The sequence below is a fragment of the Physella acuta genome, unplaced genomic scaffold, assembly GCF_028476545.2.
Source record: "Physella acuta isolate Inbredline_101_S28 unplaced genomic scaffold, ASM2847654v3 ptg001386l, whole genome shotgun sequence".
NCBI lineage: Eukaryota > Metazoa > Mollusca > Gastropoda > Physidae > Physella > Physella acuta.
In genome coordinates, this window is record NW_026732901.1 from 105548 (window position 1) to 132863 (window position 27316).

The window sequence follows — 27316 nt, forward strand, 5'->3', positions numbered from 1 at the left end:
TAACTAAACGCGATTTATCTATTCGGTTTAGGTTTGGTATTGGGTGTACCCAAGTGGATTATGTTTTGTAGATAGCGTACCCGGCAACGTGTTCCTCTTAGGGAATGGGGTGCAGATAATGCATAGATAAAGACAGGTTAAATGCGACACTCATGCAAAAGCTAAAAAAAAAGTATAGATACAAATACAGTTTGTTTTGGACACAAGGGAGACAAATTGTCTATTTGGTTGGTACTGCTTACACGAAAAGTTTTTATTTTTAACAAATTAAATTTATAATGAGAGTTCCTTTACAACAAATCAACAGTTACAACTAATTAACGTAACTAAGACGTGTAAGAATTCGAAGGATTTAAAACACTGAACAAGATTTGATGACATGACGACTTCTAAGAGAAGGATAGGGGTTGTGGATTCTCTCGTCTAGTTGAAGTTTTTGTCTGAAAGATAAAGAGATAACTGCTGGGTCACAACATCAGGGGCAAACATACAAACACGCATACATACATACAGTGGCGGAGGTAGGGAATAGGCCCAAAAATTAATCGCGTATAAACATACTAAAACATACGTTCGTGGGGAAAATGTATATATATATATGCATGATCTATATTTCTAACTTATATCTGTTTTATATATATTCCATAACGGTTTTAAGCATACCACTATTGTTAATATGACATTTCAAATTTAAAAATAGTAAGGATATATGTATATACTCATATACTTGACCGTCCGTCGCTTTAATTTAACTTAGGACATCTTGTAAGTTGGGGAGGGGGGGGGGTCCCGTGTGTCTCCTCCCCCCCCCCCCAGACCCCCCCCCCCCCCATCCCCAACCCGTCACCTCCCCAACTGTCGCCACTGCACAGATACACGTACACGTATTTTGACACGGAAACTTTAGATGAACTGACAAAAGGAATTTTTATACAAGTGCTACTCTGCTTATCTTCCGCTACAATAGAGTGTTTGATTCAATGTTTAAGTTCGTAAAGCTAGGTAAACCAACTAGGTTCGTTCACACTCGCTACACAAGCACAATTTACACAGAAAAATACTTTAGCAAATCTCTCACAGAAGTAATTGCACCGGTCTGGAGAATGGAGCAGTTCAAAACATTGAGTTTTTTCAATATGAGAATTATGAATTAGTTATCTCCCTTTAATTAATTTATTTTTACAGACAGGAATCATGGGAGGTAACCAGAATAAAAAGTTAAAGTGTTGTCTGGCGGTGGTGGTCATCATCTCCGTCATCGCGGCCGTCGCGGTCGGTGCTGTCGTCTGGAAACTGACCAAAGACGCCTACGCTAGCTCGACTGGAACCAAAGCTCTGGCATCAGGCAATGGGAGCGTTGATGGTCAGGTGGAATCCACTACGTCATCGACTCAACAACCCACCAGAAGAACTTACACAGCCGAGGTAAGTGTTTCAGCAGTAAGTCTAGTAAGTGTTACCTGTCTGTATGTCCAGGTAAGTGTTATCTGTCTGTATGTCCAGGTAAGTGCTACATGTCTGTAAGTCCAGGTAAGTGTTACCAGGTGTTTTTAACAGTAGTAAGCCCAGGTAAGTGTTACCTGCATGTAAGTCCAGGTAAGTGTTACCTGCATGTAAGCAAAGGTAAAGGCTACATGCATTTAGGTCCAGGTAAGTGTTACCAGGTGTTTTTAACAGTAGTAAGCCCAGGTAAGTGTTACCTGCATGTAAGTCCAGGTAAGTGTTACCTGCATGTAAGTCCAGGTAAGTGTTACCTGCATGTAAGCAAAGGTAAAGGCTACCTGCATTTAGGTCCAGGTAAGTGTTACCAGCATGTAAGCCAAGGTAAAGGCTACATGCATTTAGGTCCAGGTAAGTGTTACCAGGTGTTTTTAACAGTAGTAAGCCCAGGTAAGTGTTACCTGCATGTAAGTCCAGGTAAGTGTTACCTGCATGTAAGTCCAGGTAAGTGTTACCTGCATGTAAGTCCAGGTAAGTGTTACCTGCATGTAAGCAAAGGTAAAGGCTACCTGCATTTAGGTCCAGGTAAGTGTTACCAGGTGTTTTTAACAGTAGTAAGCCCAGGTAAGTGTAACCAGCATGTAAACCCGGTAAGTTTCACCAGCATTTAAGTCCAAAAAGTTACTCACACCTACAGATGGCTACAAAACGTCGAGATTTTACCCAGTCTTACAGGTGTTTTCGGTTTTTGGTTGTAGTCACTAGTCAACGTCGTTATAGTTAGAATTTTTTTAAACTTTAATCTTGGCCTTTCGTGTTACAGGAAATTAAGGAAAAGCCTTGGCTGTCTACCAGACTACCGCGTGACGTCATCCCGGTTCATTATGACGTCACGCTCTTTCCAAATTTTTACGACGGGTTCGGAGAATTTTCTGGAAATTCTACCATAGAGGTGGGTAAAGCTAAGAATCAATTGCGCGCGGTCATTAGACAATGTGTCCAAATGCCGCACGCGACCGCGTTAGATTTGAGAGTAATTAAAGTTTGTCTTCATCAACCTGTCCCCACGTTTTAAACGAAAGACGGCACTGATCATTTTTAAAATTTAAAACTCAACTTAAACAATAAAACAAGTCTAAAACTCATTGAGGTAACTGGAAAGGTGCGCAACGGAAAACTGGGCACAAAAAGTGCGCAATGGCATTTTTGTTTTGATAAATCGAGCGTTTATAGACTTTACCAAAGAGTGACTGAATCTACACTGAAGCATAATGAAACATATTTCAACGAAATACGACAACATTGAAGCGTAGTAAAACAATTAGTTTGTATCTGCGCATTTTTTCTTTTTGCGCAGTTTTTCGATGGCGCATTTTCTGGGAACTACTCATCAAATATCGAGTTCAAATTAATTGATTGTCATCAAAGAACCATCAAATATTTTTTTAATACGCTAGAGGTCCATATTCCAAAGTCAACTGTATTGTCGTCATGTTGCGGATGTAAACACTGAATACATTTAACAAAAAAAATGGAACTGGTTTTTGGACAAAACTGTTCAATAAAACAATTAATGATGGTAGACGTCAATATTATTTATTTATTTATTTTTGGTTTTTGCAAGTTAAAGCAATTTAATTGTAATTAAATTTAAAAAAAATATTTGCTTCGAAAGCTTTTACCTCTACTGTACGCTTGAGTAGGTGAACGTGACGTCACCAACCCGCTACATCCTCCTGCACGTGCACACGACCTACATGAACGTGACCGGAACCCACGTGACAGACAACACGACGGGAGATGAGATTGACGTCATCAGGACCTTCTACCACACGCCGCACGAGTTCTTCGTCATACAGGTCGGACGTGACGTCATGGGCTTTGTCAAGCTGACCTTGCAGTTTCAAGGCACCCTCAATAAAACCCTCGTGGGCTTTTACAAAAGTAGTTATCTCAATACGCTGAATGGTCAAACCAGGTATATAGTAGATCAGGAACTAATTTACCCAAGATATACACATGTTATACACACACACACACGTATATATATATATATATATATATATATATATATATATATATATATATATATATATATATATATATATATATATATATATATATATATATATATATATATATATATATATATATTTATAGTTTGAAACGATTTTAAACTTACGGGAGGTAACTAAGAGGAGTTTACTTTCACGGGGGGGGGGGGGGGGTCGGGCAAAAGACGGGAGGGGGGGGGGGGTATCGTCCTTAACGATCTACTGATGGTGTTTGAAAGCAAACGAGCCGACCCGCGGCGTGTCATACGCCGCTATTTAGTTGTTTTATTTTCTACTTTTCAGTAATTCATACTTTGTGAATTCGACAGTATTAATGCTGTCACTGAAAATATTTGCTTTAAAACACTAAAACCCTCCTTTCCCCCAACCCCCCCCCCCCCCCTCCCCCACCTTGAAAGCAGCCTCCTCTTAGTTACCTCACCTAAGTTTAAAATAGTTTCAAACTAAATTATCTGCCCCTAATAGGCGTCACTAAACCCGGCTCTACGATAGTAAACATTTAGCGCGAACCACAGCTCACCAGACAATGTAGGGGGTGGGGGTGGTTGCGATATGCGTAGAGAGGAAGAGAGGCGACTGCTAGGCCTACAGCTTGGTGTTTTCTAGCGTCTCCAAGAAGAGAATTATTTATATAGATATTTTCAATAGCAGCATTGGTACTGTCGAATTCACAAATTATGAATTACTGAAAAGTAGAAAATAAAACAACTAAATAGCGGCGTATGACACGCCGCGGGTCGGCTCGTATTTAATAAAACTGCTGTTCATTCTACAACCTATATTTGTACACTGATTAACACATCACATGAGACAATCATCCTGTGAGCATTGTATCCATGTGTAAGGTATCTGTCCACTGTCAACCTTTTGACACCAGGAACTTGGCGGCCTCGAAGTTCGAACCCACGTACGCCCGCCGAGCCTTCCCGTGTTTTGACGAGCCCAACATCAAGGCCGAGTTTACCATCACCCTCATCCACAGACCAGAGTACATCGCCTTGTCCAACATGCCCCAGGTTGGAAACGTGAGTACTTATTTTTACTTCATGCTATACTGTCACATGATTAAAAAAAATAGGCAACCAAAAATGCGCATTCGTTGAATTGATTTTTGGACATGCTTATTTTAGGAATCAGTCAAAGAGTTTAATCTCAATGCTAAAGTTCGACACAGATACAAAGATAGTCCTTGAAAAGACGGATCAGTGTAAAGCCAAATGTAATCTACATGTTAATTTCTTAGCAGACCAGTGGTCATCTTTAGAAGACGAGCATCGCTTTCTAACAGAAACTCCGTGCAAAAAAATTGAAAAGTTGCGCAGGACGATGCGCCTTTGACTTATGATTGTAAATGAAAACATATTTACTACCCTAGTCTATGACATATGTACTGCTGTAGTGTATGACACATGGACTGCCGTAGTATATGACATATGGACTGCCGTAGTGTATGACATATGTACTACCCTAGTCTATGACATGTACTACCGTAGTCAATGACATATTTACTGCCATAGTCTATGACATATGTACTGCCGTAGTGTATGACATATGTACTGCCGTAGTGTATGACATATGTACTGCCGTAGTGTATGACATATGGACTGCCGTAGTATATGACATATGTACTGCCGTAGTATATGACATATGTACTGCCGTAGTGTATGACATATGGACTGCCGTAGTGTATGACATATGTACTGCCGTAGTATTTGACATATGTACTGCCGTAGTATATGACATTTGTACTGCCGTAGTATATGACATATGTACTGCCGTAGTATATGACATATGTACTGCCGTAGTGTATGACATATGTACTGCCGTAGTCTATGACATATGTACTGTCGTAGTATATGACATATGTACTGTCGTAGTATATGACATATGTAGGCCTACTAAGTGCTTAGATCTAACCACGACACGACTTACTCTCCTCTATATGGGTAACGAAACCAGTACATAAAATGACTGATGTTGCATTACTTTATTGATGGTATATAAATATTCTATCTTATAGACTGCATATCACCGACATTCATCGGGTAGTGATTACAGTTTTTGTTTCAGCCCACTGAATGGGGCGCGCCAGATTTGGTGGTCACCAAATTTCAAAGATCGGTCAGAATGAGCACATACCTTGTTTGTTTTGTTGTGTGTGATTTCCCGCACACAAGTATAAGTTCGGGCAGTGGATTACCGGTAAGTGTAACATACTTATATATATATATATATATATATATATATATATATATATATATATATATATATATATATATATATATATATATATATATATATATATATATATATATATATATATATATATATATATGTGTGTGTGTGTGTGAACACGTTTTAATGTTGGCTAGTGTATTACTTGCATGACACACATATGCACACACGACTAAAATGTAAGCAAGCAGGTTGCCTCTATGACACACATATATGTGCACAGACGATTAAAACGTAGGCTAGTGTGTTGCCTGTATGTACCACATATATGTTCCTACACTGCCAACATGTAGACTAACATGTTACTTATATATATATGTACTTACATAAACTGCTACTATATAGACTAGTGGTCACCCATGTTAAATTATGTGATGGTTGTAGCTAATAAGTTGGCAAACTTCACTCTGAGTTTTCTTCCTTATCAGATCCGTATTGTCTTACCTCTCAGATCCACCTCTTCGATTGTTTTTCAATTTCTTAAAACCGTGTTTTCTATTGTTTCTCCATTCCTTACATCCGTGTTTTTTATTGTTTTTCCATTCCCTAGATCCGTGTTTTCTATTGTTTTTCCATTCCCTAGATCCGTGTTTTCTATTGTTCTTCCATTCCCTAGATCCGTGTTTTCTATTGTTTTTCCATTCCCTAGATCCGTGTTTTCTATTGTTCTTCCATTCCCTAGATCCGTGTTTTCTATTGTTTTTTCATTCCCTAGATCCGTGTTTTCTATTGTTCTTCCATTCCCTAGATCCGTGTTTTCTCGGCACCAGACAGACTGGAACAAACCGAATACGCTCTTGGAGTCGCCCAACACGCACTGGAGAAATTCACGAATTTATTTCACATCGGCTACCCTTTGCCTAAACTAGGTACTCTATCTTAAAGCTTTTATCTTATAAATTCTTATCAATATTAAACAATTTAATTTAACATCGGCTACCCTTTCCCTAAACTAGGTACTCTATCTTAAAGCTTCTAACTTATAAATTCTTATCAATGTAAAACAAATAATGTCAAAGTCTAAAAAACACAATACAACTTCTCGTGTAGCATTTAGTACAGTTACAAACAAGTACAGAGCAACTTTTCGGAACTTGAACTAATCTTACACCTTGTTGCAGTAAAACGTGTTTTGCTATTTTCAATGCAGATCTCATTGGAATTCCCGAATATGAATCCGGAGCTACGGAACATTGGGGGCTGATCACTTTCCGGGAATCCACACTTTTGTATAACTCCAACTCGACAGCACTCGCTTACCAAGAGCATGTTGCCCAGGCCATCACACATGAGATATCTCACCAGGTCTGTATAACCGACATGAGATATCTCACCAGGTCTGTAAATATAACATGAGATATCTCACCAGGTCTGTATAACCGACATGAGATATCTCACTAGGTCTGTAAATATAATATGAGATATCTCACCAGGTCTGTATAACCGACATGAGATATCTCACCAGGTCTGTATAACCGACATGAGATATCTCACCAGGTCTGTATAACCGACATGAGATATCTCACCAGGTCTGTAAATATAACATGAGATATCTCACCAGGTCTGTATAACCGACATGAGATATCTCACCAGGTCTGTAAATATAACATGAGATATCTCACCAGGCCATCACACATGAGATATCTCACCAGGTCTGTATAACCGACGTGATATATCTCACCAGGTCTGTAAATATAACATGAGATATCTCACCAGGTCTGTATAACCGACATAAGATATCTCACCAGGCCATCACACATGAGATATCTCACCAGGTCTGTAAATATAACATGAGATATCGCACTCGGTCTGTATAACCGAGATATCTCACCAGGTCTGTAAATATAACATGAGATATCTCACCAGGTCTGTAAATATAACATGAGATATCTGACCAGGCCATCACACATGAGATATCTCACCAGGTGTGTTAATATAACATGAGATATCTGACTAGGCCATCACACATGAGATATCTCACCAGGTCTGTAATATTAGCAAAAAATTGTAACTATAAATTTACCATCAATAGTAATCTGGGTACTGTATAGCGGTGGAATGACCTCTGACCCTAATTTGTCTCTCTGTTCCAGTGGTTTGGTAACCTGGTCACTATGGACTGGTGGAATGACCTCTGGTAACCCGGTGTATGACCTCTGACCCTAATTTGTCTCTCTGTTCCAGTGGTTTGGTAACCTGGTCACAATGGACTGGTGGAATGACCTCTGGTAACCCGGTGAATGACCTCTGACCCTAATTTGTCTCTTTGTTCCAGTGGTTCGGTAACCTGGTCACCATGGACTGGTGGAATGACCTCTGGCTGAATGAAGGAATGGCCAGTTTCCTGGAGTATGAGGGGGTCCTTGACCTTGAGCCCGACTGGGATAGTGTGAGTAGTGTACTGTACAACACGAAAACTTGTCTAGAACATTTGGTGGTTTAAACAAACAACAAATGTCGTATTTGGACATTTAGAATTCAGGCACGCCTTCAGTTTAAAAAAAAAAAGTTTTTTTTTAATTGAAGAATGGCAAAGGTTATGGAATGGGAGACAGTCCTTCAAAACACAATTGGCAAACAGAGGGTTGGTTAATTGCTGAAAAATAAGAGTCAAACACATTGTTTAGATGACTTCACTCTTGTCAAATGTTGTGTTTGGTGAATTATTTAGCAGTCTTCGTGGTTGAGGAATTTACTGAGTAGCTCTGTTGGTTATGGAATGTAATGGTTATGGGTGTAACTTCTATGTGTAATTATGTTGTGTAGCTGTTTTTACAAGCTTTTATTTAACTCACTTCCTCTGTCGACAGTCTGTCGACAGTCTGTCTGTCTAGATGGAAACGCAGGAGTGAAAATTCGGACAGTTCTACTTGACCGATACGATTCACAGTTGGCACGTGGGTCAAGACATGAAGACAATGCAATCTGAATCTAAATTTGACTTAATTGGATGCCTAATTAATTTTTTATGAATTAATTAAAATTTGGACCGAATTAGTAGGCATGTCTATCCAACCACACCACATACGTCATCACGTTCAAGCAGGTTTAATAGCTGCGCTATCACGTTCAATAGACGCGCAATGGTTTTTAGTCTTGTAACACTATTGCAAATAAAACATGTAAAGTACTGAAAAAAAAAATTCATAAAAAACGTTTTAATAACAAGCTTTTATGTAATGATGCACTAAAAAGTAGAAAATAAATTATAGACTACTATTTAAATAACTATAAAGAAAAGCGTGGGTGTCTTCCTTAACATTAGTGAAGGTATCCAATAGATACTAAAGTGACCCACGCTTTTCTTTATAGTTATTTAAATAGTAGTCTATAATTTATTTTCTACTTTTTAGTGCATCATTACATAAAAGCTTGTTATTAAAACGTTTTTTATGAATTTTTTTTTAGGGAATATAGTGTGTGAATCTATTGTTAAGGGAATATAGTATATAACTCAATCTACTCCCTAAAGCGTTACATACTATATGTAACTATGTAGTTAGGGGAATATAGTGTTTATTATTTAGGAAATGTAGTGTGTAACTATGTTGCTTAGGGAATATAGTGTGCAACTGTTAAGGGAATACAGTGTATAGCTCTGTTGTTTAGGGAATATGGTGTGTAAATGTGATGTTTTTTTAATTAAGTGTCTCACTGCTATTTAGGGAATAATATATTGTTTAATTCTGCTATTTAAAGAATATAATGCTTAACTGTTGTTTATGGAACGTAGTGTGTAACTGTATTGTTGATGAGATGTTGATCACTAGTGTGCTGTACGTGTTTAGATGACCCAGTTTCTGGCCACCAACGTGTTTAAAGTGATGAAACAAGACAGCGAGCTGGCGTCCCATCCCATTGTTGCAAATATCGTTGAACCCAACGAAATCTCGTCTGTGTTTGATGACATCTCGTACTCCAAGGTCAGGACCTTGTCATTGGATATTTCAAACATTTTTCTCACAACTAAACATGAAAAATACATAGATCTAGAAATCCTAATATCTGTTAGATAATTTGTTGAATTATACAACTGGAAATTATATTTTACGATTGGGCCATTTTCCAACAGGGATCTTCAGTTACCCGGATGTTGAAGGCTATAATAGGACATGATAATTTCTACTCCGGTATTTCGGTAAATCACTGTACACATATATTAATTTCTTTTCCTACATTAAAATATGTGAAATTTTGTTTTGTATTGAGAAATAATAGTTTATTACTTTTTAGTTAATTTATATGTAGTAATATACATAATAATTAAACTTGCATTCGTTTCGTGTTTACAGAAATATTTGAACAAGTTTCAATTCAGCAATGCTAAAACGGATGACCTGTGGCAGTGTCTATCTGAAGTAGGTGGTCAGTAGGTTTCCAGTTAGGGTTCAAGAATCAAGTCCGCAATACTTACCTGAGTCTACTCAGCTCTAACTGGTACCTGACTCAATGTAGGAAAAAAAATAATTGTGGCTGGGTGTTACAGTGACCGCTCGACCACTTTACATTCTTAAGTTACAGAAACAGGTGAACTCTACTTCACTTTCCCCAATACCCAGCAGGTCCGAGTTTATATATTAAACATTCGTCACTAAGTTGCATCAACCAGACAGCTTACTGTCTCCTTTACATTATATTTTAATTAATATGTTTTAACTACATTAAATCATATGTATTAAACACACACACACACACACACACACACACACACACACACACACACACACACACACAAAGATTCAAATTAATTATTTAAAAAAAGAAAGTGAAAACGTTTTGAGCCTATTGTGACCTACCAGAGTGCTGCCTTAAGTTAACCAACGATGTCCTATCATCTGGCAGGCAGACGGCAGCCATAATGTCAAACATCTGATGGAAACCTGGATCATGCAAGATGGCTTCCCCTACATCAACATCACCGCCCAGCACACGGACCAAGGACAGACAATCCTGCATGCCCAACAAGCCAGATTTTTGGCCAACCCTGAGTCAACTGCCGACCCTCGCAACTCTCCATTCGGGTAAGTACACCATTGCCACATAGTGTCAATTATTATTACTGCTGTTCAATTCTGTATTAAAATCATTTGTTTTTTTTTCTGAAGAATCTTTAACACTGTATTCTAGCTGAGAGGAAGAAATTATAATTATATTTTTATTACTAAACATTAAAATGTGAAGTTTATTTGTGAATGAGGGTCAGATATGAAGAGTGCAAGTATATTTGTGACAGGGTAAAATATTTTATTATACTATAAGTATCCAAACACGGCAGCTTTTGTTTTCATCTATAGACTCTACGCAGCTTTTTACTTTTGAGACATTGTGTTTTTTTATCTAAGACACTTGGTCTCAGATATTTTGTTTGCCGTATATTATCTGAGATATTTTGTCCTGTGATATTTTGCCCTGGGATAATTGTCCGGCGATATTTTAACTTTAAATAAATTGTCCTGTGATATTTTGTCTTGGGATTATTGTTCTATGATATTTTGTCTTGGGATAAATTGTCCTATGATATTTTGTCTTGGGATACTATTTTGTTATGTCACCGCCCTAACAACGACATTAGGTGAGAAGCCTGTAGCGACAAAAACGAATGTCTTCCATTAATTCTACTTCAGCTACAGGTGGGTGGTGTCGTTGGACTACAGGACGTGCAGTGGTGCCAATGGGACGCTCTACATGGATTTACAGGACGGTAAGACACATGGCCAGTCTATACGGTAAACAAGACCATAGATGGGGGTCACAGTTCGAATACCTGGGGTCGGAGTGGTCGGGTCGGTAAAGCTCTTGATTACTAAATCGAAACATTCAGTGTTCGAACCTACGGGTAGATAAGGCTCGATACCTGGGGACAGTAACCCATCTAGGACAGGGGTCGGCAACCTGCGGCTCGCGAGCCGCATACGGCTCTTTTGATGACAAGGTGCGGCTCTCCAGCTCCATGTACATATATTAATATGACATTACTTCATTTTCAAAACTTATAAAAAATATTATACTGTAAAAAACAAAAACAACTTTAACTTAAACAGAATTAACACACTCATCGGAGAACAATGAGAGTAGGTGAGGTAGAAAGTGTACAGAGAGCTGACAGCCGCTTGGGCACCAGGCCCAGCCCCACGGCAACAATTCCATGCTAGCCACTGCCCAAGTACCGACTTTTCGAATATCATTAAATGGGGAATGTTATTTTATACAGAATGCATTATTCTACCTGTCCGTATTCATTAAATTGACCTGAGTGACGAAGTAAAAAGTAAAGTTCCCTTTTTCAAACCTGACGGTCTATATTGCAAGTGACCTCGGCATATGAAGAGATGGTGTGGACAGCACTATGCCCAACCGCCTTTACTTTCCCCAACGTGAGTTAGGTACCCATCAGAGTTGGGTGGACTTGTACCCGGATTCTAACTCGAGACTTACGGGTTAGCAGTCCAGCTCTCTACCGCTAGATTACTCCGTCCCAAAGAGACGAAGTATTTTAGTTATTATGTTGAGCCAGATACTGGACTGTAGGGTACGAGTAGGGTGGAAGATTAGCCCTGTGAGAACCGAAGGACAGAAGCGACTGATACAGTAATCACACCGATACCCAAACCAGTTAGTTGGGGGTTGGTCGTTCTGGGGGCGCCGTGGCTATGGGAGACACCTTCTGAGCCAGTGGAGTCCGTAAAGAAAGAAAAAAATGTTATTGACTTCTGCAGCGGATTCGGATTGTCCTTTAGTTTAAAAAAATTGAATGCTAATTTTATCATAGTGCGAAACATTTGTATGTTTTATATGAATCAATATTAGTTAATATTTCCCGCTATTTATTTAAAATCATAAATAAAATTTATTTCCCTAATCCATATCAAAATATTGAAAAAAAATAATGTTAGTGGCTCTTTAAAAACTGGGAACGTTTATAAATTGTAACTTTTGGCTCTCCAGTCTCAAAAGGTTGCCGACCCCTGATCTAGACTTGTATCAAAGCTCTTGAAGTTGTTTGAGAATGTTATTTTTTTGTACGTTTATTCAGCCAACCTAACATTATGGTAGTCTAAGTTAAGCCTGACATAATGACACAGTGGCGTTTCTGGGTCGGGTGTCACCCGATACTGCACCTCATGGTTTCCACCCTACTCACCTTTTTTCCACTGTTCATTTTGCAGTTTGAACTGGCAAAATAACTGTGGTAGAATCAGTTGCGTTGCCGGGTCGGGTGATACCCGGAGCGGCACCTCATGGTGTGTCGTCGTCCCCTCGTCCCCGTCGTCCCCCCCCCCCCCTTTTCACTGTAAATTTTCCAGTTTGAACTGGCAAAATTAAACATTTATTCCAAATATCTTGAATTTTTTCGTCTTGGTGTCACTCCCCCCCCCTAAATGGTGTCACCCGGTGCCGTACGCACACCCCCACCCCCCACCCCCGCCTCGCGACACCTCTGCGTTGACTTGAAATTGACGTACCAGGGTACGATCCCAGGTACTTCTTCTTAACATAAATGAACTAACACAAAATTTAAAATTTCGAGTTTCTAGATACATTTGCTCTGGGGCTGGGGGATCCTGGATTTCGAGTGGCTGTGGTATTTGTTTACCTTGGTAGTCGCCACACCACTGCCAGAAAGTATATAGGACTCCATTGATGTTATTAAGTGTCCCGTGTTAGGGGATCCAAAATTAATATTCAACTTTCCGATTTGCACATATTAATACATTTTTCCAACCTTACTTATAAAAATACTTTAAAATAAAAAAAAATTATGTTTCACATTTCTGAGTATGTTTAATTTTTAAATTTATATCTATATATAGTTGAAACATATACATAAATATTTATAGAAAGTTTTAATAAATATATAAAATAGAAATTAACATGCTTGATTTAATCATCAAAGCATTATTTTTTTAACTTAAGTGTTGGTTTTAGTATTTTAATTATAATTGCCTCCCTTGGATTTCTTTCAGGTTAGGGGAGGGGTGGGGGAATTTACACAGGGGAAGTAATTTTTTAGCTCTAGCCCTCATCTACCACCCATTTAAGAATAATACGTGTGGTCCAGGGGTCGGAAAACCTGCGGCTCGCGAGCCAGATGCGGCTCTTTTGCTGTCAAGATGCGGATCTCCAGATCCTAATACAGATATTAATAGTTATATTTTTCATTTTCAAAATTCGCAGCAAATATTTTACTGTAAAGAAACTCAACGTTAAACAGGATAAAAACACGCATTAGAAAACAGTGAGCTTAGGTGCAGTAGAGAGTACAGGGACATCTGACAGCCGTTTGGGCGCCAAGCCCAGGCACACAGCAGACAGCCCCGTGGCAACAATTCCATGCTCGCCTCTGGCCAAGTGCCGACTTTTTCGAATATAGTTAAATGGGGAATGTTATTGTTATTCAGAATGCATGTCCTTATCTGTGAGTAATTATCAATTTAACCTCAGTGACAGTAGCGTACGCAGGGGGGGGAGCAGGGGGAGCGGCCGCTCCCCCTCTGGCCATTTTCAGCATAGTGGCGCCTTTTTGGAAACATTTTAAACTCAAAGTTTTAAACAATGTTTTCTGTTAAAAATTATTTTTGGTCGGCACATCTATGTAAATCACAAGATTTCTTTTCATGCAGCAACTAAGCAGAATTGTACTATTCTAGTAGCGTCTACATTTATAACACGTATTAACAGCTGTATCAAGTTTGTCATTCTAAAAATAACTATTACGATGCATTGCAATTTTAAAAAACCTTAACGGGTAGTACCACTTGGTAAGAGGGGTGTTAAGTTTAAGGCAACTGTATAATGTATTTGCTTCAGAATAATTGATTTAGAAAATATTATACATAAATCTTCACACATAATTACTTCATATATACAGTTTGGATCGTGTAATTAATTTTAAAAAAATTACAATACAGACACAAATACAACTTATGTGGCACCTCTATTTAAATTTACTTATGGGCAAACTGCGTAGTGGTGGGGACATTTTGACAAGGTCAACAACGTCATCACGATGAAGTAGTAGTATTATGACAGTTTGGGCGATAGTGATTACGATTACAAATTATATGAAACAGTTACAACCCCCCTCCCCCCATGGACCTCTCTGTAAAAAAAATAGTGTCATAATACCACTGCTACTTATTTAAATCTATTTCTGAATCAGTATATATGTGCAATTGAATATGTATGTTTAGAACAGTCATCTAAAAACTGACGCTATGTTCACTCTGTTCACCACACACACACCTCACCACCTAAATTGTGTAGAGCGACATTAATGTCACACCTAGGTATACACTGGGTTGGATAATTGACCTAAAGTGACCGGACAGTGGTGAATGAAGTTGAACCCCCCCCCCCCCCAACTCACCCCGAACTGATCTGTTAAGTACATATGGGAAAACTTATAACGATGTACCAAAGTCCCATGCCGCCAGAATCATAGCTTTTGCAACAGGTAAAACTCTGTGAATATTGTTTTTGCAATTACCAGTAAAAAGGTGTGTGATCAATACAGTGATCTAACCTATACCAGATCACTATGTTAAAAAGATCTTCAAAGAACACAAAAAGCAGTAGTTAATTAAAGGATGTATGATCTGAACTAAACGACCGATAATTTAGTTAGATGTAAGCTATTATTTCGGATGCTTTTCTATAGTATTTAAAGGGTGTTTTTATACCAACCTTCATTATGCTGTAATACTTTAGCATTTATAATGACGGTATATTTAATTCTGATTGTAGACAAAAAAAAATATTTGAAAACACGAAAACTGTTAAACAACTATATTAGATTCTAAAGTAATTATTGATTTGTTTTGACATTTATAATTAAATATGTAGATATACCTATTTATATAAAGAGCGTGATTATTTCCCCTATTTCGCTTGTCTTAATTAATGTCCCAGGAATGTTAAATTTTTTAGCGCAATTTCCATTCTGGAGAATTGCGTTTATTAACCCGTCATTTCTGGATGGATGGATGGATGGATGGATGAATGTGTGTCCGCAGCTTTAAGTCGTATCTCCTCCTCAACGAAGCAATATCGATGACTAGTTCCAAAAGCAATTATGTTAAGCAAGTTACGAGGATGAACATAGGCCATAAAAATTCCGGGTTTCTTTCATGGATTTCCCAGAAAAGCCAAAAAATCTCGAAAAAAAGCAGTTTTTGGCCCATATCTCGGCAACCAGACCACTTAGCGACTTGAAACATGTACCAATCGATTCCTGTCATAATTTAGAACAATATTGCCGAAGAAAGTTTTCAAAAATATTCTCTCGTTCGGTCACAAATTTTAAAATTACATAAACACCTACAAACCGATTGTTCTTCTAGCTTGAACGCACCCCAACATTATACGTCAGAGCTATTTTTAGATAACATAAGGAAATTGCGCACAAATGTCACTAGACTTTTTTAATTAACTTGTTTTTACAAGAATTACAAAACAGATTGTGTTGCGTTTATTGTTTTTGGTTGTAGTGTATTTATATATATATATATATATATATATATATATATATATATATATATATATATATATATATATATATATGTATATATATATATATATATATATATATATATATATATATATATATATATATATATATATATATATATATATATATATATATATATATATATATAATACACGTATATAGAACGTGTTGAAAAATTCGGCGCCTTTTTTTGCTCATTTCGCTCCCCCTACAACGAAAACCTGGATACGCCTCTGCTCAGTGACGTAGTTTTTTTAGTTATTAGCTTCCTACTGTTGAGACGGGTACAGGACGGTGGGGTGCGAGTTTACCCTGTGTTCTGTGGGATGGAAGATAAGCCTGGCGAGATTAAAAAGCGACCGGTACACGGTAATCAACCATTATCCAAGCCAGTTAGTCGGAGTTGTCGTGTGATGGCCTGCCTGGCTAATGGGAGACACCTTCTGAGCCGGTGATATCATGAAAGAAAGGAAAACATAGTTAACAGCTTCTAAAGTGGATTGCGATGGTCCTATAGTTATATTATTTGATTACTAAGTTCATTATTCTGACGAAACATGTGTATGTTTTTATATGAATAAATATTATTTCATATTGAAGGGTATTTATTTTAAATAAAAAATACAATTAATTTACCTAATCCTAATCAAATACCAAATATTGAAATAAAAATGTTAGTGACCCTTTAGAAACTAGAAAATTTTGAATATTGTAGCTATTGGCTCTTCCGTCTCAAAAGGTTGCCGACCCCTGATCTAGGAGAGACAACAACTGCTGCCTTGTAGTTTTTTCTTGGTAAGACAGAGGCTATGGAAGCAAATACATAAAGAAAAGCAGGCTGAAATCGGAGTCAACGGCCTAAATGGCGCATTACAAGCTGACACGTAATACTTTTTTTGAGGATATCCTGTCCAAGATTACAATTAAAAACGAAGAAGGAAAAGAAGTTCGAAGACCTTAGTCCATCAGACACATGATTTGTTTTCAATTAGTTATTTTGTCGCTATGGTATCTTTATCAATGCTTTCTTGTTTTCAAGATATTTTTTCAATTAGTTTTTTTTGTTCTGCATACTTTATCTACGTGATATTTTGTGAATAGGGTATTTTTTGTCAAGCAAACAATGATTCCTAGATGTATTGACTTTCTGTTATTTACCCTCAAGATTATTGCATCCCCCTAATCAATTGTCCATGGTATAGTTTGTATATCGGATACTTGGTTCGTGAAATCTTTTGCTCATTAGCTGTATTTTAATAAATGTTGAATTAACAACCCAGCAAATATGACCATAACGAACGCCCGTGACTGTTGGATTAAATTTAACGTGGACAACGGGGGCTACTACATCGTTCTCTACCCTGATGAGATGTGGTCCAGCTTTGCTCAACACTTGACCACCACACCCAACACGGTAGGTAACTTTTGTTTTTATGATACACCTGTCACCTAACCGTACACAACATAAATACAACATTTTTTATGTCATCACCCTTTCTACCACAACCGTTTAGGTATGTAGATTTAGTTATCTCATTTTACAATACAGGAAGACTTAGTTTTAAGATGTAAAGTTATCCAGATCTCAAATATATCACTGTCAAATATTTCATTAGGTCGTTGTTTTTTTTTTTCTTTTTTATTATTTGTTAGGTTTTGTGTGGGTTTTTTAAAAATATTTTATATTTTATTCCTTAATATTAGTCAATAATTATTACTTGCATTTATTAATTAAATAAATGCCGTTAATAACTTAGTAAATATTGTAAGAACTTTAGTAATAGACGGTATTTACAAACCATTTTAATTGGCTGCTCACCATGGTTCGACCAACCTGCGTCATCAGCCTTTATACTTTACAGGAGTGGCGCCTCACTCCATCTGACCGAGCTGGACTTCTGCATGACGCCTTCGCCCTAGCAGGAAGCGGGAAACTCTCCTATGAAATTCCCCTGGATATGCTTAGTTACCTGCAGTATGAGACGCATTACGTCCCCTGGTCGGTTGCTATGGTAAAGGGGGCCAGCTATGTAACAAGCATGCTGAGAAAAGTTCCTGAATTCTCCGTCTGGAAGGTAAGTTGATGTATTTTTTTAAAACTGATTTGAGTTTATTGAATCTTTTGAGATGACAGGGTAGTCGATTCGATGCTAAAGAACCAGATTTAGCAGCGGTTTTACAATCGGCCTGACTTTTACACGATTTTTGGCCATGCGAAATAATTTAGGACGATATTGTTTACATTGGCAACAACTTGTAACCTTTGACCTACTAACATAGAAATCTAGACAAAAAAAAAGGTGAGCAACATTTTAGTTCAACATCGGTACTCAGGAACATTAAATAATTTGACATTAAGTCTAAACTAAAAGATAATATCAACAAGCCCAGGACCATAACATATCTCATATAGTCTAACGGTTTACGACACTAAACTCTAGACCAGGGGTTCCCAAACCCGTGCCCATGGGCGCCATGGCGCCCGCCGAACGATTCGTATGTGCCCGCCTCTCACTATTCGACAGAGACAGAATTTTTTTCATAAACATTATTGAAAGGTTGAAGGGGATGGAAATCGAAAGTTTGAGGGGAGGGGGGGGGGGTGCAAATCGAAAATTTGAGGGGGGGGGGGGTGCAAATCGAAAGTTTAAGGGGGGGGGGGTGCGATATTTTAGAATGTGCTCTAGAGTAAAAAAAAAGGTTGGGAACCCCTGCTCTAGACCATAGAACAATAAGACTGTAAATCTAAGCTTTGACTTCTAACATTGAAAACCAACGCTTTGTCTTACACTGACATTTATGTTCGCACAATCTTTTCAGAAATTTCTTATTAAGTTATTAGCACCCGCTGTAGACAGACTAGGGTATGAAGAGAAAGGCTCTAGCACCGAAAGGTCAGTTCAGACAAGGTCAAAGTTCACAAAGGTTACTCCAGCCGTCAAAAGTCACGTTTCGACAATTGACTGTAATATTCAAACCAGGGAAATTATCGTTAAGATCATCGGATGTAATTCTCAGATGTTAAAAGTAAATTTTTGACCAGTGGTTCTTAACCTGGGTTCGATCGAACCTAGGGTTCCGTGAGTTAGTCCTAGGGGTTCGGCGGAGGTCGAGACACATCCGACTCGGATTGTTTCAGTTCGGACAGTAGATCAATTAAAAGGGTTCGGTGAATGTGCATATACAACTGGTGGGGTTCGGTACCTCCAAAAAGGTTAAGAACCACTGATTTAGAACATTAAACCTTACGATCAGCAGATGAAAAATAACGTTTAGACAAATAATAGTACAATTTTAAAAACAAAGCAACATTTAAACATTAAAAACTCGAATTCATAAATTGAATAACAAAAACTTATAGACAATAATAATTTAATGTGATGTATGAATGTGTATATTTCATACAGTAATTCTATACGTACGGTGTATGAATGTGTATATCTCATACAGTAGGCCCATACGCACGATATCTCATACACACGGTCATACAGTAAGTCTATACAGTACGATGTATTAATGTTTATATCTCATAAGTAAGTCTACATGTACGATGGTTGTTGAAACTAATGTTCCACAAGTAAATGAGTTGGTTTTGTATTTTTGAACAGATTACTACGCGGGTTTGTGATAAATCTGGCTTGCAGCTCTGGAGAAAAAAGTGCCATCTCTAACATCACTACACTCTTCAGAAACTGGCTGGACTATGGGGTCAAGTAAGTCAACGAAGGCAGCTCATTTTATTAAACTGTGTTTTTGAATTTTGTGTATAAAATGTCATTACATACTTAATTGGCAGGGGCAGGTGATGTAGAGTCTTTAAAACTCTATTTTAATACATTCGGCCATAATTTCCTTAAACATGATGATATGACGTTTTGTTATCACCTCTAGTCGACCTGAGTAGAAAACATAAATGGCCATGTCTTGTATCCTGTCGGCCCCCAATATATGATCATGTCTTATATTCTGCAGGTCCCCAATAAATGGCTATAGTTTCATTAGTTAGTATCAAACAGTACCTCAATGAATGGCCATGATTTGTATCCTTCAGACCCCCAATATATGACCACTATTTGTTTCTACTTGGCCCCTAAATATGGCCATGACTTGTATCCAGCAGACCCCCAATATATGGCCATGTATCCCCAGACCCCCAATATATGGCCATGTCTTGTATCCCCAGACCCCCAATATATGGTCATGTATCCACAGACCCCCATATATGGTCATGTATCCCCAGACCCCCAATATATGGCCATGTCTTGTATCCAGCAGACCCCCAATATATGGCCATGTATCCCCAGACCCCCCCAATATATGGCCATGTATCCCCAGACCCCCCATATATGGCCATGTATCCCCAGACCCCCAATATATGGCCATGTCTTGTATCCCACAGACCCCCAATATATGGCCATGTATCCACAGACCCCCAATATATGGCCATGTCTTGTATCCCAGACCCCCAATATATGATCATGTATCCCCAGACCCCCAATATATGGCCATGTATCCCCAGACCCCCAATATATGGCCATGTCTTGTATCCCCAGACCCCCAATATATGGCCATGTATCCCCAGACCCCCAATATATGGCCATGTATCCCCAGACCCCCATTATATGGCCATGTCTTGTATCCCCAGACCCCCAATATATGGCCATGTCTTGTATCCCCAGACCCCCAATATATGGCCATGTCTTGTATCCCCAGACCCCCAATATATGGCCATGTCTTGTATCCCCAGACCCCCAATATATGGCCATGTATCCCCAGACCCCCAATATATGGCCATGTATCCCCAGACCCCCATATATGGCCATGTATCCCCAGACCCCCAATATATGGCCATGTATCCCCAGACCCCCATATATGGCCATGTATCCCCAGGCCCCCAATATATGGCCATGTTTTGTATCCCCAGACCCCCAATATATGGCCATGTATCCACCAGACCCCCAATATATGGCCATGTTTTGTATCCCCAGACCCCCAATATATGGCCATGTATCGACCAGACCCCCAATATATGGCCATGTTTTGTATCCCCAAGACCCCCAATATATGGCCATGTCTTGTATCCCCAGACCCCCAATATATGGCCGTGTATCCCCAGGCCCCAAATATATGGCCATGTTTTGTATCCCCAAGACCCCCAATATATGGCCATGTATCGACCAGACCCCCAATATATGGCCATGTTTTGTATCCCCAAGACCCCCAATATATGGCCATGTCTTGTATCCCCAGACCCCCAATATATGGCCATGTATCCCCAGGCCCCCAATATATGGCCATGTCTTGTATCCCTAGACCCCCAATGAACATCAGAATGGCTGTCCATCAGTACGGCATGCGTAACGCGGGCTCAGACGACGACTGGGAAAAAATGTGGGACATCTATCAGCAGGAGACGTCGGCCCAAGAGCAGGAACTCCTGGCCTATGGTTTGGGTCACGTTCGTGATCCTTATCTCATTAGCAGGTAACAGATCTCATTGCTCTCTGACCTGTAGTGGTCACCGGTAACAGGTGATTGCTCTTATAACTGTAGTGGTCACCGATAACAGGTGATTGCTCGTATAACTGTAGTGGTCACCGATAACAGCTGATTGCTCTTATAACTGTAGTGGTCACCGGTAACAGCTGATTGCTCTTATAACTGTAGTGGTCACCGGTAACAGTTGATTGCTCTTGTAACTGCAGTGGTCACCGTTTTCATTATTCCAAATCTTTGTAGGATAAACAGGTGTCATTAAAAAAACTCATTGTTTAATTAATTACACAAATTATAAATCATCTTGTGACCTTGTGATGTGTGAAGGTAGGTGGAGGGGGAGGTTGTGGAACAATTTGATTTACGCTACCATTCTGTTTTAGAAATGAACCACATGTCGTGTTTCGTTAATTTTTTAATTTTCTTGTAATTTTGGGGAGCTTCAGAGATAAAAGTTGTGAGGTGATTTTAAGGGGGTGGGGGTGTCTGATTTATTGTGATGGCTTGTCTAGGTAATTGGGAGGGCGGGGGGATAAAGTTCTGCTATAACTGCATGTCATTTCTGGTCGCTTCTTATTTGTGGACGCCCTCATGTAGGGACGCCTTCATCTATCGACGCCCTCATTTATGCACGCTCCTCAATTAACGACGACCTCATTTATGAACGCCCTCATTATCGACGCCCTTCTGAACCTGACTGGCATTTTAATACTCTGGTTTTTCTAAAACCGTTAGACAAAAGTAAACGATAACAAGTTCGATGAAGACTTGACAGCTATCATGGTTATTGCTGTAGGTTGCTGACGTACGCTAGAGATGAGGTCGGCATTAAAAGACAAGATTTCTTCAGCATCGTCCAAATCGTGGGCCTAAACAGCGCAGCCACGGACATTTTGTGGGAGTGGACACGGGAGAATTATCAACTTTTTACTGACAGGTAAGACAGGTGGGGAATTATCAACTTTTTACTGACAGGTAAGAGAGGTGGGGGAATTATCAACTTTTTACTGACAGGTAAGATAAGTGGGGGAATTATCAACTTTTTTACTGACAGGTTAGATAAGTGGCGGAATTATCAACTTTTTACTGACAGGTTAGATAAGTGGCGGAATTATCAACTTTTTACTGACAGGTAAGGGAGGTAAGGGAATTATCAACTTTTTACTGACAGGTAAGACAGGTGGGGAATTATCAACTTTTTACTGACAGGTAAGACAGGTGGGGAATTATCAACTTTTTACTGACAGGTAAGAGAGGTGGGGGAATTATCAACTTTTTACTGACGGGTAAGGGAGGTAAGGGAATTATCAACTTTTTACTGACAGGTAAGATAAGTGGGGGAATTATCAACTTTTTTACTGACAGGTTAGATAAGTGGCGGAATTATCAACTTTTTACTGACAGGTAAGGGAGGTAAGGGAATTATCAACTTTTTACTGACATAGTTAGAGAGATGGGGGAATTATCACCTTTTTATTGATAGGTAGATGTGCGGAAATGATCAACTTTTTACTGACAGGTTAGAGAGGGGGGGGGATTATCAACTTTTTACTGACCGGTAAGAGAAGAGTGGCTTACCGGTGGAGCGCTAGACTGCTAACCCGATAATTTTGAGTTCGAATCCGGGTTTAAGCTAGTGGAACGTCCCTGAGTCCACCCAACCCTGATAGGTACCTAACTCACGTTCGGGAAAGTAAAGACGGCTGGGCATAGTGCTGACCACATTATCCCTGTATATGCCGAGGTCGAGAAACATATGAACTCCATCTGCCGAATGGGTCGATAGGTCCTAAGAGGAATTTTTAAGTGAAGCAGTAGAGTTATCAACTTTGTATTGATAGGTGAGGCATGGCGGGAGAATTATCAATTTTCTGTTGACAGGTGAGCGACTCCAACTTGTTTTATAAGTTGTTTGACTGTCGTCTTTGTCTGTTTACCTCACAGGTTTACTGTTATGGACAGCTACTTTGCACAAATGATCTACGAAATGGTCAAGAACTACAACTCGGAGTTTAAGCTGAGAGAGGTGTGAAGCTCCCTTAACTAATTACTTATGTTGTATGTCTTTGACACACATTGTGATGATTTTTTTCAAACTCCGAAGTGCAAGACTAAGATGTATATCTAGTCAGTATCATCGGTAGCTTTCAATCGTTGTGTGGGGTAGGGGGTCAGGTTCTGATGTATAAAAATGACCTTCACTCCGAGATACATCCTCTGAACATCCCATCCTTGTAAAATTATTATCTCCCGTCATGAAGAGTTGTGTCTAAGGCACGAACATTGGAGACCTACATTAGCCCTATAAAATTATAAAACCTAACAAATGTCCGTGTCTCACCGGATATGCTTGTTCGTGATATTGCTTTGAAGAAATCTTTTATTTTTAAGTCAGTTTGTAGGCTTTATGTGATGCTGGGGTGGTGATCTAGCTAGAACTTTCGGTTCTTGTCCAAATAAAACAAATAAAATAAACCTGCCTATAAGTTAACCCCCACTACCTAGTAAAAATTATAAAAAGAGGATACGAAACTTGTAGTATTAGATTTGATTGAAGAGAATGGAACTCGTACATGTCATTGATAATTTACATGAACAGGTCTATATTTTGGTAGCTTTAACCCTAACCCCTAAATCCTAACCCTAACCCTAGATAAGGTGTTGTTTTTATGGTGTGCCTTTAAATATTTAAAAATTCTAGACATCAGAAATAGGTCACAATCGGCGGTGCTTAACTTTTTGCCCGAGCACTTTTTGCATTACTGGCGGCGTTTATCTAGTCAAAACCCGAATCTTATGTGGCATGTAGATCTAGTACCTGCACAGTTTACTTGCCAGTACTATTCGTCTCGATAATTCTTGTTTTCGTTACAGGTGAAAGATTTTTTCGACAAATACCCGGACGCAGGAGCCGGTGAAAGATATCGAAAATTGGCCATTGAAAGTATTGAGCGAAATATTTATTGGATGAAGCATTTCAAACCCGTTGTCATTGACTGGCTAAGAAAACAACACTTCTAGTAGCCTTCAAACTTTATTTTCGGTTTATAGTTGAAAGAATTATTATATTAAATTTGTTTGGTTTACTAAATCTTATTTCGCAATTGTTTTTACTAGATTCTAAATGCCTATGATCATATTTTTTTTGTAATTAATTTCGTTGAAAAAATTACCTTAGCTCAACATAGTGTCTTCGCATTTTTTGAAAGTACGTAAAAATATTTATAGTTTTATTAGTTCACAATGTTATTTGTGGATTTGTTCCACATTTTATAGCTCAGTTTTGATCCACTTATAATGCAGCGATTTCGTTCCAACCAGTGTTTCTTCCAGACTTTTTTCTCCGGGGGGGGGGGGGGCACTTGAAATTCGGGGGGGGGGGGGGCGGTAGACTTTCTTCGGGGGGGGGGGGGGGCGGACACTGTTAAAAGTATATATTTTCTATATAAATTATATAAATTTCATTTCGTTCGATGGGGGGGGGGGGGGGGCGGTAAAAAAAATTCGGCCTCCGAAGAGATGCCTGGAAGAAACTCTGGTTCCAACTTTCCTGGTGCGTTCGTCTTTAGCTCTTTGGGGACAATGCAAGAATATCTCATTTTTAATTTAATAAGATATTAAATTAATAATTTTAAAAAATATATACATTACTATAATATGTAATAATAAAAGGGGAGATAGCAACATAATTAAGCGATTATTCTTATTACAACGTTAAACTGTTTGTCACGGACGATTGATTTCTAAGGGCAGATAACTGTCATTTGGAGATCACGAGTCATTGGTGTGGCTGTAAAGCAAATATTTTTTGTCGTATGTTAATTTCATCAACAAAATATTATTAAAAGGCTTTTAAATGTGCTGAGAATTTGAAGAATTTTCTTTTAAAAAAGCTTTGGTCACTCATAAAATGTTTTTTTTTAATTAAAGAAAGCAAGTTATTTATATTTATTTATTGTCAATGCATTTAAAAGCTTATTGCTGAAAATACATTTTCTTTATATTTGTTTTATTTATAATTGATGCCATCGTCCGGTAACTTTTTAAAAAGCGCATTCATTGCATGCAGTGCCGGTGCCAGGTTATTTAGCGCCCTAGGCAAAACTTATTAAAACACCCCCCTTTCACACAAATTAATGTTGTGTTGGGCTCCCTGCAGTCCTCCCAAGGTAAGTTTTAAAACGGAACTTAACGGAATGTAACGATTTTTTTTTGTTTATGAAAAATACAATGGTATAAATAATATAGATTCCAGCCTAAAATTGTTATAGAAAAATCCTTTAGAAGTGGGTGAAAAATATGAAAAGACAATTAATTAGATGTTTAATTTACGACGGTGTGTCTACTAACATTACGTATTGAAATCTATAACAGTTACTGATGTATTTGTCTTTCAACTTGATAATGCTAAAAAAAAAAACTACCAAACTATTTTGTTAAGATCTTAAGCTCTATATAATTGTTACAATCTATATATATAATTCTCTTCTGGGAGACGCTAGAAAACAAGCTGTAAACGCGCTCCCTACCATCCCCACCCCTACATGGTCTTAGTGAGCTGTGGTTCACGCTATGTTTACCTTCGTGGAGTCGGGTTTAGTGACGGCTGTTAGGGGCAGATAATTTAGTTTGAAACGATTTTAAACGTTGGGGGGGGGGAGGGGGGGTATGGTCCTTAACGAGCTACTTATAGTGTTTTAAAGAAATATTTTCAGTGTCAGCGTTGGTACTGTCGAATTCACAAATTATGAATTACTGAAAAGTAGAAAAAACAACAACTAAATAGCGGCGTATGTTATGCCGCGGGCCGGCTCGTAGCAAATAATAACTTAAAGTTGTATCTATAATATAAGCGGGCTGGTTGTGTGTCAGTCCGTCATCGCTATAGATTTTGGAACCATAAAAGTAAACATCCCACCATGCAGTGCTTTTCAGTGCATCGCAGTGTCTTATTATAAGTAGTAGAGTAGGGTTTGTTTATATAACGACATAGAGTTATTTTATGGTCGCCACTGTTTTTACTCTTTTGCATAACGTAAAGAAAATATTAAATACACGCACATTCCTAAAACATATTAAAAGGATCAATGTCAAATATCATTTTCGTTTATATTCCTAGAAAAAGTGGATACATTTTAATAACATAATAACAGTAGGGTAGAAAAATCAAATTAACTTAATTCTTTTTTTTTCTAATTTTGACAATGGAGGTAATTTAAAAATAAATTAAACCCACGCTAATTAAAAAATGTGAATGCAAATCTACGGACGTCCTAGGAGGAATTAGTGTCGCAATAATATAATTAGCAAAATGTGAATGCAAATTATACGGATGTGTAAGAGGAAATTATTGTTAGAAAATTAGAAGGAATATTCACCCCAATGCGGGGATCCACACGCAGCGCGTAAACGCTGAGGTAATATTCATATCCACACTGTGGCGAAGCACGGGTATAAGCTAACTTATAAGTATGCGGTCAACCTAAGAAGCAGGAATTTGAAATGAATGTAAATTTAAGCAACGAATTATCTCCCATTTGGAAATACAAATACCAACATTTTA

General features: G+C 38.4%; 2 protein-coding genes across 2 annotated transcripts; both read left to right on the forward strand.

The window, feature by feature from the left end:
* Positions 1–1014: 1014 nt before the first annotated feature.
* Positions 1015–4708, forward strand: LOC131927238 (glutamyl aminopeptidase-like). The gene is made up of 6 exons (XM_059283004.1): positions 1015–1082; positions 1186–1425; positions 2264–2392; positions 3144–3418; positions 4393–4540; positions 4646–4708. Exons 2-6 carry the CDS (start codon positions 1195–1197, stop codon positions 4706–4708), a joined length of 846 nt encoding a protein of 281 aa, XP_059138987.1. The 5' UTR covers positions 1015–1082; positions 1186–1194.
* An 884-nt stretch (positions 4709–5592) lies between these two features.
* Positions 5593–24892, forward strand: LOC131927239 (aminopeptidase A-like). Its single transcript, XM_059283006.1, has 17 exons — positions 5593–5717; positions 6499–6619; positions 6901–7055; positions 8026–8139; positions 9539–9673; positions 9823–9888; positions 10043–10108; positions 10593–10771; positions 11375–11451; positions 17538–17671; positions 18120–18332; positions 19078–19151; positions 19866–19970; positions 21571–21741; positions 22550–22690; positions 23698–23779; positions 24628–24892. Exons 1-17 carry the CDS (start codon positions 5643–5645, stop codon positions 24772–24774), a joined length of 2055 nt encoding a protein of 684 aa, XP_059138989.1. The 5' UTR covers positions 5593–5642; the 3' UTR covers positions 24775–24892.
* Positions 24893–27316: the final 2424 nt, after the last annotated feature.

What these genes read in the sequence shown, in the direction of transcription:
- LOC131927238 (XM_059283004.1), top strand. Translation starts at nt 1,195, where the DNA reads ATGGGAGGTAACCAGAATAAAAAGTTAAAGTGTTGTCTGGCGGTGGTG. An exon ending in ACGCTGAATGGTCAAACCAG is followed by an intron (nt 3,419 to 4,392) that starts GTATATAGTAGA and finishes TTTTGACACCAG; the next exon opens with GAACTTGGCGGCCTCGAAGT. An exon ending in ACATGCCCCAGGTTGGAAAC is followed by an intron (nt 4,541 to 4,645) that starts GTGAGTACTTAT and finishes TGCTTATTTTAG; the next exon opens with GAATCAGTCAAAGAGTTTAA.
- LOC131927239 (XM_059283006.1), top strand. Translation starts at nt 5,643, where the DNA reads ATGAGCACATACCTTGTTTGTTTTGTTGTGTGTGATTTCCCGCACACA. An exon ending in TGACCACCACACCCAACACG is followed by an intron (nt 17,672 to 18,119) that starts GTAGGTAACTTT and finishes TATACTTTACAG; the next exon opens with GAGTGGCGCCTCACTCCATC. An exon ending in CGGAGTTTAAGCTGAGAGAG is followed by an intron (nt 23,780 to 24,627) that starts GTGTGAAGCTCC and finishes TTTTCGTTACAG; the next exon opens with GTGAAAGATTTTTTCGACAA.